Consider the following 11,250-nt stretch of genomic DNA (forward strand, 5'->3'; position numbering starts at 1 on the left):
CTCAGGGCAGGATTACTCTCTGGAACTGCTCCTCAGAGCACTCTGTACCTCGCCGTACCCCACCTTCCTCTCTGCAGCCCCCATGCTTCTCAGGGAGAACTGAGTTCAGTCTCCTCTGGCACAGAGCCCAGTCCTCAGCTGTGTTTATCTTCTTTAAGGAAGGCAAGGTGGCTGAAGACGGCTCCCTGCAGCCCTGGGGCCTTCCCAGGGCCTGGTGCTCGTGGCTGGGCAGACACTGGGAGCAGCATGGGGCGGGGGAGTGGAGGGATGTGGGGAGGATGTGTGTTGGGGGAGGAGCAACCAGGCTTAGCTTTCTTTCTGCCTGTACCTGGGACCTCCACTGCAGACATTTTCAGGATCTTGGGGAATTCCGAAGTCTGATGGATCAACCTTCGTCTTTGGGTTGGGTCTGAATTTATGGTCCAAACACTGCTTGGTGACCATCCTCCCACATCATTCTTTGCTCTTTATCATGAGTGGCTTTCTAAGGAAAGAATTCTGTCCACACCCGGGGGCCCCTTGGGAAGCTGAGGCAGGAGGATCAAGCATTCAAGGCTAATCTGGATACAAAAATCCTGCTTCAAAAACAAAAGCAAGCAAACAAACAAGATGGCATGCATGGAGCCCTAGGTTCAAGTCCTCACAACACACACACACACACACACACACAGAAAACCAGGCCTATGGTGACATATTCCTGTAATTCCAGTGCTTGGGAGGCACAGGCAGGAAACTCAGAAGTTTAAGGTTCATTCTTGGCTATATGAGTTGAGGCTAGCCTGGGCTGCAAGAGACCCGGTCTCCATACCAACAAATACTGTACTGTTTACTGCTAACACATCAAGACAAGCCTTAAGTAGGACCAGCACCATCCCTACCTTGCCCCTTGTATTCTAAAGCACAACTGTTGTCCTATAACGAAAACGCCTGATTTCCTACTGTTCTTGTGCATGTCACCGGTTGTCAATGCATCATCTTCACGGTTGTGCTTCTCATGGCGGGAGGCGGGGCGGGGGGAGAGGGCGCAGTGTGCCACACTTCCCCGGTTCTTCCCACTTTCTCCGCCTTGATCGCAGAGTACATCAAGATGGCGGATCAGTACGTGCCTGTCCCGGGAGGCCCCAATAACAACAACTATGCCAACGTGGAGCTGATCATAGACATCGCCAAGAGAATCCCTGTGCAGGTGACGGTTTGCAGCGCCCAAGGGTGGCCATGGGGGTGGGAATGGCCCGGTGGGGATGCCATTGGTGATGACCCGATGGGTGGGGCCTGGGGGGACCTCCGTTCACCCCTCTCTGTGTTTGCAGGCCGTGTGGGCTGGCTGGGGACACGCTTCGGAAAACCCCAAGCTTCCGGAGCTGCTGTGCAAGCACGAGATTGCTTTCCTAGGTAGGGTGTCACCCCCCATCAGATTCGGGGGGGATGGCGCTGGGTCAGGGTCTCTGTCTTGCACGGTTCTTCCAAATGGAGATCAGTTTGCTTCGTGACGAGGGGCAGACGAGCCGGGGTGGAGCACAGTGAGTGAGTGGCTGTGGCGGCAGGCACCGCGGCTGTGGCGACTGCAGGGGAGTGATGCTGTGGCCGGCAGCGCCCGTGCTCATGTTTCTGCTGATAGTAAGGTACCAGCCAAGTCAGCCAAAGGTCACCTGTCTGGGAGGGCCATATCTTTGGGCGGCTGTTTGCAGGAATAGAACCCTCCACTTTCTGTTAGGTAAAACAACTCTCTTAGCCTGACGTTTAGTATGTGCGTTTCAGGATTTTTACTTGTGGGCGTGGTAGTCAACTTTGTACCCACACAGGCAGTCCCCGTGTCCTCAGGGTTTGGGTTCTAGGATCACCCACAGACACCCATGCCCGTCTGTAAAACGGCACGGCCTTTGCACGGGCTCTTGGTGTTTAAGTCACCTCTGGGGTACTTGTAGCCTGGTTCATCGTCCAGGCTGGGTGATGTAATATGAGTTAGGGAGTCAAGACAAGAAAAAAGTCCGGACAGGTGCGGTCCAGATGCAATCAAGAATCTTTCCCGTTTGCGGTCGTTGAACTCTGTGCTAGATTCAGAGTGGAACAGAGCTGAGCGTCCCCTCAAAAATGGAGACCTTCATGAGAGATGCTGACTGCCCACAGCAGAGCCTATCACAGGGAATGCCCACTGTGCCACAGTCTGACTCTCTGAGTCCTTAGTTTGCCTCCTTCCTGCAGGTTTTCAGTTCTTTCCCAAGTGAGTTTTGCATCTGCCGCATAGCGTGGTTTTCACCTGGATCAGGTCACAGTCTAAACCGTGGGTGTTGGCTTGCACAGGAGCAGATTGGCGGCCCCTGAGCGAGAGGGAGCAGGGCCGGGAGCTTTTCTCCATCTCCCTGGCCCTGCCACTGTGCCCCGGGCTGGCACTGGGCTCTTCCTGTCGGTGGCTGACTCCCTTCCATCCTCCCGTCCTGCCCCGCAGGTCCCCCTAGTGAGGCCATGTGGGCCCTGGGAGACAAGATCGCCTCCACCATCGTGGCCCAGACGCTGCAGATTCCAACCCTGCCCTGGAGCGGAAGCGGTAAGGGCCCAGCCCCGAGGGCGGTGGGAATACATCTGAGAAGGTCTCTTGTTGAAACATTTAGACAAATGAGCTGTGACTTCACTGTATCGGACCCAGAACACAGGAGAGCTATGAAAGTGTAGTGGCTCCTGTCTGTCAGCCCAGCGTGCAGGAGGCGTGGGTGGGTCTCAGGCTAACCTAGGCTACTGTGTGACACCCAGGCTCAAAATGCCACCACCTCTTCATACACACATACACACACATACCCATAATTACACACATACTCACACGCTTGCACACATATACTCCAACACATGCACTAACATACACGCACACTAATATACACACATACTCATATTTACACACACATACATACATCCTAAAACTTGCACTAACACATACTCGCCTACTTACACACACACACTCTCACATACAGTCTACACACATACATACACTTACACACATATACACATACTTTAATACTTGCACTAACGTACATACATACACTAACATACACACTAACACAAACACACACAAAAGAAGAAGAAAAAAGAGGAGTCCTGTGTGATCCAGTGTTGAGCACTGTCTGGCACTCTGAATGTCTCCTCTTCGGCCATTTTCTACACACGTCCTTTTAAAAGCCAGATCTGGCCGGGGAGACGGCTCAGCGTGTGAAAGTGTTTGCTGCCTGTTTGGCTTAGATCCCTGGAGCCCACCGCAGGCGGGGTGCCGTGGTGCATACCTGCTATCTCAGCCCTCCCATGTTGAGGTAGATGGGACGTGGGGCCGGGAGAATTGTCTGGGTGCCCCAGGGCGAGCCCCGGATGTACACTGCGCACTTGTGACTTCTTTTGCGGTCGGTCGTAGCCTGTCCCAGTAAATAGACTTTGCACCATCTGAGCCGCCCACGTGCTGTGACTCTGTGGTTTTGTGGTCCTGGGTTTGGAACCCAGGCCCTTGCACATGTGTGAACACTGTACCCCTGAGCTCCTTCCTGACCCTTCGTGTTTGGTTCTTCGATGGGCTCGGGTTGTCAGGCTGGCTCAGAACTCACCGTCCTCCTGCCTCAGACCCTGAGTAGCTGGGCTCACAGGCTTGAGACCCCACACCCGGAGACAGATGTTATCATGCTGGGTACGTGGTTATTCACGTCACCACTGTCTGCAGTTTTACAACCTAGGCTGCTTCCTATTTTGTTTTGTAACTTGAAGATTCCAATGTCACGTGAGGCTTGGATAATCCTACAGTTAATATATGTGATTTTAATCGTCTCTGGATAAACCCCCAAAGTAGAACTTCCAGGGCAGATTATAAAAAACAAAAGGAGAAACAGTCAAGGTTTTCCTATTGAGTGTGGTTATTTTTTCCTTTAAAGGCTGCAAACTTTTTTGGAAAGCAGCGGTCCCCAGAAGTGGCTTGTTAGGGTAGACAGGGGACTCGGTCTAGGTTCAGGTTCCTCTCGCTCTGTGTGTTTCCTTTTAGAGACTTAAAAGTCAGAAAAAATCATTAGAGAGAGAGAGAGAGAGAGTGTGTGTGTGTGTGTGTGTGTGTGTTTGTGTGTGTGTATACAGTGCCTGTGGAGTTCAGAAGCTGACAGACCTTTTGCAGCTGGAGTTACAGGCTGCTGGGAGCTCCCTGACTTGGGTGCTGGGCTCGAACCCGGGTCTTCTGGAGGAGCAGCAAGGGCTCACAAGCATTGAGCATGCTCCAGCTCCATGTATGTTCCTGAAGCTTTGACTCTGGTCAGGGTCCTGAGGCACTCAGTGTGGCCATTGGCCTGTGATCCTGCTGTCCTCAGGAGGACACGGCACTCTCTGTCGCACTTAGGTCTCACAGTGGAGTGGACGGAGGATAGCCGGCAACAGGGCAAATGCATCAGCGTCCCCGAAGATGTCTACAGCCGAGGCTGCGTGAAGGATGTGGATGAAGGCTTGGAGGTAGCTGGGGAGTATGCAGGGCCATCGTGGTAGCTGAAGGCGGGTGTGACTCGGCCTTCCCCTGACCCTGGTACCGGACTGTCCCACCTTTAATAGGGCCTCTCTGTGCTTTCCCCTCAGGCAGCAGAGAAGATCGGATTCCCATTGATGATCAAGGCCTCAGAAGGTGGAGGAGGGAAAGGCATCCGCAAGGCCGAGAGCGCAGAGGATTTCCCCATGCTTTTCAGACAAGTGAGCCTTCTCGCCCGTGCCTTCCCTGCCTTTGCGGTTGCTGCAGTCCACGGCTGGCTGATTGCTGTGATTAGTAATGCCTTCTAGGGTCAGGGATGACACATGCAGGAGCTGGTCTTATAGCTGGTTTTGTTATTGCTGTGTGTGTGTTGTATGGTGTGAGTGAGTGTGTGTGTGTGTGTGCGAGCATGTGAGTGTCAGCGCTGAAGGAGGTCAGGGGATACTGTAGTGAGAATTTTGGTTTCTTTAAAAAGCACAGAAATACTGTAAGAATGTGTTTTTCTTTTAATCCGGAGTGTGGGATATGGGGCTGCTTCAGATTATTCACAGCAACTGTGATTTTCCTGGTGCTCTGATATGGGCATGACTTTGCCAGCTGCAGATAGTCTGTGTGATTGTTTGGAAATCTGGGGACTTTTCAGAGGGTATGTAAATGCTAGGACCCTGAGAGGGTGTTGGTTGGTTGGTGCGGTTTGTGAAGTAGTCGTGCACAAAGAAGAAACAACAGGAAGAAATCAGGTACCTGATGGCCAAGATCAAACTTGTCCCAAGGAGCTCGACCCCCACCCCGCCAATCAGCAGGAAGCCGCCCGACTTTATTCAGGGATCTCTTTCCTCTCCTCTCTATCCCCCTTTCTCTCTTACCTAGTGTTAGGGGGCTGAAAGGGTAGAGAAGGATGGAAGAAAGAAGAACCCACAAAGGAGCCAAAGCTCCAGGAAGGGTACCCTGACTTGTCAGTCCTCCTCCTGTTTGAGATAGGCTGCTGATGCACTAGGCTAGTTGCCTATGACCTTCCAGGGCTCCTCCTGTTTCCATCCCCTGTCTTTCTGTAGTGGATGCTGGGCCAGGGATCCCCTGTCCCCACCCCCTGTCTCTCTGTAGTGGATGTTGGGATTATAGACATTCATTCACCTCACTAGTCTTTTTATTGTTTTTATTTAATATAGATGAGTACTCTATCTGCACATACACCTGCATGCCAGAAGAGGGCATCAGATCCCCATGTAGCTGGTTGTGAGCCACCATGTGGTTACTGAGAATTGAACTCAGGACCTCTGGAAGAGCAGCCAGTGCTCTTAACCTTTGAGCCATCTCTCCAGCCCCCACTGCACTACTCTTTATGTGTGTTCTGGGATTTGAACTTAGTTCCCCATACCACTAAGCCACCTCCCCAGCTCTCCTTCCTTCCTTCCTTCCTTCCCTCCTCCTCTCCCTCCCTCCTTCCCTCCCCCATCCCCCCACCAGGTGATGATGCTGAGGTGGGAACCCAAGGTCTCGCACCTTCTAGGCATGCTTTCTGCCACTGAGCCACGCGTCACTTCATAATTTGAACCAGATGTGCCCATTGTGGCTCTTACCTTCCGGCCTTTGCAGCCTTTCTTGAGATGGGCGGGTCCATGCCCATCTTAAGGTGTCTCTGAAATGTCACCTGTTTGCATAGGGTATTTTGTAAATCTTATGGGTTGGGGTTTATGTTTTCAAGTGTGTAGATGCTCAGTTTCCATGTGGGCATGGCATCTGTGTTTACTTGCTTGTGGCAAACTTTCATCTGAGAACACTGTCTTTCATCCACACTGCACACAAGCTGGTACTCCGGCACAGAACCACTGTGTGTATTAATTGTACTGATCAGCCTTCTTCTTTGGGTGAAGGAGACCGAGCCAGGGCTTGTGTGCTCCGAGAACCCTCAGTGGAAAACGCCTTCAGTTTTCTGCCCTGCCCCCTTTTGAGAAGGGTTTTGTTGCTTCAGATAACCTCAACTCTTTCTTTTTCTTAAGTTTTAGTTTATGTGGACGGTGTTTTTCTCTGCCTGTACGCCTGTGCACCACAGGCCTGCCTGGGGCCCACAGAGGCCAGAGAGGGCCTAGAACTGGAGCTAGAATCAGGGGTGCAAGGCCACACTAGTCCACACAGGGAGTCCAAAGCTACAGGGAGACTGTGTCAAACAGCAGCAGGAGCCCCTCCCCCCCCCGAGAGAAGGACTTAGTTAAACCCGCACACTTTGCACGCCCTGACAAATATACCTTGAGAACTTGCTAGCAAAGGGCTTCTGCGTTTCTGCTCTCGGCTTGCCTGAGTGCCATATCCTGGTGCTGGTTTCACCGCCATGGTGTATCTGCTGAGCCGAGCAGGCCCTCAGGAGGAACGCCCGGAAACCTTGAATGCAGCAGGGATAGTTCCTGTGTGCTCAGAGGCAGGAAACGATCCTATGTGCAGAGGGAAGTAGCTTGCCAGCCTTCCCCACCCCTCTGTGGATCTATATCAACAGATAAAGCTGTCCATGTCTAAGCTGCTGGCGTGCTATTCTGTCCTGCCTATATTTATTTGCTGGGGTGATTCTCACGGTCAAGTTAATTCCTCTCACCTGCTTAGCGTGTGTTTGTGGAGAATGCTGAGAGTTCTTTGAGCAAATTTCAAGTGCACAATGCATTAATTATCCTCAGCACGCTGCCTGCTGCCTGCTGCACCCCAAGAGAACAAAACTCAGTGAGTGGGGTTTTGTTGTCTGTTTGTTTGTTTTTGCTGTGTAGCCTAACCTGGCCTTCAAGTTTCTGTGTAGCTGAGGCTAGTCTTGAATTCCTCATGTAGCCCAGGTTGGCTCTAAACTTATGACGGTCTCCCTGCCTCATCACCGAGCCTCTTGGGTGCTGAGATTAGACGTGCGGACCTCCTTGTGCCACTCAGTGGGGGGAAATGCTGCCCTCTTACAACGTTTGGCTGCAGTGTTTAATGGGCCTTTCTGAGAACTTCCAGAAGCTTCCAGAGCCGGATTCTCCAGGATCAGTCTCCACCCATGCTTCCCCGACAGGTGCAGACTGAGATCCCGGGCTCGCCCATCTTTCTCATGAAGCTGGCCCAGAATGCACGGCACCTGGAGGTCCAGGTCCTGGCCGATCACTATGGAAACGCCGTGTCCCTGTTCGGACGAGACTGCTCCATCCAGAGGCGGCACCAGAAGATCATCGAGGAGGCGCCAGCCACCATCGCCGCTCCTGCTGTGTTTGAGTTTATGGAACAGGTGCCTTTGGGGGAGCTTGCCAGAAACCGGCTACAGCCATGGTGGCTGGAAGGCGTGGGTGTGGCAGAGAGCCCACTGTGTGTGGGGGAGAGTGGTCTCAGCATCGCAGGGATGTGCTTGGTCACTGAGGACTCCCATGCGGCAGGTCCTTGGCATTCGTGGGGGAGGGAAAGGGTGCTATCGCTCACAGACCTGACGGAGCTGCTGGAAGCCCTGGGCCTCTGTCTCTGCAGTGCGCCGTCCTCCTGGCCAAAACGGTGGGCTACGTGAGTGCCGGGACCGTGGAGTACCTGTACAGCCAGGACGGCAGCTTCCACTTCTTGGAGCTGAACCCACGCTTGCAGGTGGAGCATCCGTGCACGGAAATGATCGCAGACGTCAACCTGCCCGCTGCACAGCTGCAGGTGAGGGCCTAAGGAAGTGTCCCCGAGCCCCGGATGGGAGAGCCTTAGATCAGGCACACAGGCCTTCAGGCAGGACCCACTGGGGAATTCAGGAAGCTAATGGTCTACTAAGAGGGCCCTGGGCAGGACGTGTTCTCCCTGGCGAGGCACCTCAGGTAGCTGTTCCAGCCCCAGGCAGCTGCTCCCACCTGGGTTTGTGAAAGTAGATCCTTCTAGACCTAGGCTTTTTAGGAATGGGGCACCATGACCATAGGGCCTTGATTGAGCTTTGAGATGGGAGAGTGCAGCATGAGGGGAACTTCTGGGGTGGGGGAGGGAGGGAGGAAGGGATCAAGGGAGAAGGGGAGGGGAAGAGAGAGGGAGACAGAGAGGAGAGAGTGTGCCTTCCCCTGGAAAGGTAGCTTGTCTATGGCCAGAGCACGTGAATATACTGATCTCATGTCAGAAGTTAAGCATGGCAGAGTCTATCCTGGAGTCAGTCCAAAGAGTCAGGTCCCTGTAGGAACATACATTTATCAGCAGGCTCTGGCACAGTTTCTCACCTCTGTTGGAGGTGTGTGGCCTGAATTCGGGGAGAGGGAGAGGCAGAGAGGGTTACAGAGGAACAGGTGAGGCTGAACCTTTGTGACTGGCCCCTGAATGCAGCTGGACAGGAACAAGGCGTTCTGCGGCAATCTGGGAAAACAGTTGTAGCCCGTGGGAGATCCAGAGCAGGTGTGTGTCCCCTTGGGTTGTTACGTTCACTCTTTGTTGTTGTTCGTGTGTTTGTTTTGAGACAGGGTTTCTCTGTGTAGCCCTGGCTGTCCTGGACTCCCTTTGTAGACCAGGCTGGCCTGGAACTCACAGAGATCTGCCTGCCTCTGCCTCCCGAGTGCTGGCATTAAAGGCGTGTGCCACTGTACCCTGCTGTTATGTTCACTCTTACATCTGGAACATTCCCCAGTCATTTGCTTTTTCATTCTTAAGATTGACCTTTTCGGGGGTGCTGGTCATGGAACCCAGGACTACATATGACATCAGCGATTTTTTTTTAAGACATTGATTTGTATTGTGTATGCGAATATGAGCATGTCATGTCATGTGAGAGGATGTTTTGTAGGTTCCCTTCTTTCCTCGTGTGGGTCCTGGGAATTGAACTCAGGCCATCAGGCTTAGCAGCAGTCACCTTTGTCTGGGTGAGCCACCTCAGTGGCCCACCATAAGTGTATTTGAGCATTGGGTTGAATGTCCCTCAGTTTGGATTTGCTTGATTATTTCTTTCTGGTTCTATTCACACTAAATTTTTTTTAATATTTATTTATTATGTATAGTGTTCTGTACTGCATATATGCCTGCATGCCAGAAGAGGGCACCAGATCTCATTGTAGATGGTTGTGAGCCACCATGTGGTTGCTGGGACTTGAACTCAGGACCTCTGGAAGTGCAGCCAGTGCTCTTAACCTCTGAGCCAGCTCTCCAGGCCCACACTAAATATTTTTGCAGGCCATTCTGGCATCCTTTTGAGATACCAAATTCCACAATGTGCTTAAGTGGACCCTCTGACATACCTGAGCTTTTACTGTAGCTTTCATGAAGCCTCTGTGACCTTCCGACCAGGCCCGTGGCATCTTCCATGGCTTCTCTCTATGGCTATCCCCTTACTTAAGCACAGAGCTCCCCCGGCATGATGCTTCACACACAGCCTTAGCATTTGCTCTGCAGGAGCTGAGCCTTGTGCCTCACCCTTTCCCTCACTTCCATCCCCCTCCCACCCCAGACAGGCTATTCCATTGTAGCCTGGGACTTGTGGTCCCCCTGCCTCAGCTTCCTGAGTACTGGATTTCAAGCATGTGGTGCCAGGATCAGTGGACTTTCTCTCCTTCCCTGTTTTCCTGCACACAGCACTGTCTGGACGTTCTGGGCTCCGTATATCTGAAATTGTTGACTGAGGCTCTTCCTACATCACCTGACCGGTTGCCCTCAGTGTTTCCGGGCCAGGATCCTAGCGTACTGACCTGTGGGATGGGTTTTTCCCTTTAGATCGCCATGGGTGTGCCCCTGCACCGGCTGAAGGACATACGCCTTCTGTATGGAGAGTCCCCCTGGGGAGTGGCCCCCATCTCTTTTGAGAACCCTTTGAGCCCTCCCATCCCCCGGGGCCATGTCATCGCGGCCAGGATCACCAGCGAGAACCCAGATGAGGCAAGTGTGGGGTGCCGTGTGTCCACTAACTGCTGACTCCCAGCAGAGGGTGGGCCGTGGTCTTTGCCTTGGAGAGGGTACCAGCACCCTGGCTTCTCAGCTTATATACAGGAAGCTGAGGGTGCAGGCTGTGTGTCATGGCATTGGTAGACTATGTGTCATGGTGTCAGGCTTGCTGGATGTACAGTATATGCCAGGCTTCAGCGAGACCCTTCACACAGCTCGTTACTCCCATGACTGAACTGGTGCTGGTGGTCATATTATAGCCTGCTGGCATCAGCCAAGCCACCCTCGACTCTCCACATGCTTGGTGTATACAGCCTGGCTGTCCTAGACTCACTGTGTAGACCAGGCTGGTCTCAAACTCACTGAGATCCTCATGCCTCTGCCTCCTGAGTGCTGGGATTAAAGGCATGGCCGCCACCACCTGGTACTCTTGTATTTTAAAAGAGAGGTTTTTGAGAAAGGTTTTCACATAGCCCAGGCTGGTGTCTAGTTCACTACATAGCCAAGGTGATCTTGAACTCTTGACCTTCCTATGCTACCTCCCAGGTGCTGAGATACAGGCATGTACCAGATACCTGGCTCTTTTACAGTCATGTGCTTATGCATGTGTGTGTGTGCACATGTGTGTGCGTACACATGCATGTGGACACCAGAGCCCCAGGGATCTGGCTGTTTCGGCCCCTCCAGTGCTGAAATTGTGTGCATGCTGTCTTTTTTTTTGTTTAATGTGGGTTCTGGAGCTCAAACCCACGTTTTCCTGTTGGCAAAGCAAACAGGTTTATCTTTCTAACCAGGTGCTCATTTGGGTAAACCCCCGGGCGGACACGCCCCCGGGCGGACACGCCCCCGGGCGGACACGCCCCCGGGCGGACACGCCCCCGGGCGGACACGCCCCCGGGCGGACACGCCCCCAGGCGGACACGCCCCCAGGCGGACACGCCCCC

General features: G+C 53.0%; 1 protein-coding gene across 4 annotated transcripts in view; it reads left to right on the forward strand.

Annotated features, from left to right (window-relative positions):
* The window catches only part of Acacb (acetyl-CoA carboxylase beta), a 101,597-nt gene that overhangs the window by 37,909 nt on the left and 52,438 nt on the right, over positions 1 to 11,250 (forward strand). For all 4 annotated transcript variants that reach the window (XM_055606028.1, XM_055606029.1, XM_055606031.1 and 1 more), the window contains 8 exons: positions 1,077 to 1,186; positions 1,311 to 1,392; positions 2,447 to 2,545; positions 4,355 to 4,464; positions 4,585 to 4,695; positions 7,506 to 7,715; positions 7,949 to 8,119; positions 10,139 to 10,300. In XM_055606028.1, coding sequence (XP_055462003.1) covers positions 1,077 to 1,186; positions 1,311 to 1,392; positions 2,447 to 2,545; positions 4,355 to 4,464; positions 4,585 to 4,695; positions 7,506 to 7,715; positions 7,949 to 8,119; positions 10,139 to 10,300 — 1,055 coding nt within the window. The remainder of the gene's footprint in view (positions 1 to 1,076; positions 1,187 to 1,310; positions 1,393 to 2,446; positions 2,546 to 4,354; positions 4,465 to 4,584; positions 4,696 to 7,505; positions 7,716 to 7,948; positions 8,120 to 10,138; positions 10,301 to 11,250) is intronic.

Source organism: Psammomys obesus, unplaced genomic scaffold, assembly GCF_907164565.1.
Source record: "Psammomys obesus unplaced genomic scaffold, mPsaObe1.curated_primary_1811, whole genome shotgun sequence".
Lineage (NCBI taxonomy): Eukaryota > Metazoa > Chordata > Mammalia > Rodentia > Muridae > Psammomys > Psammomys obesus.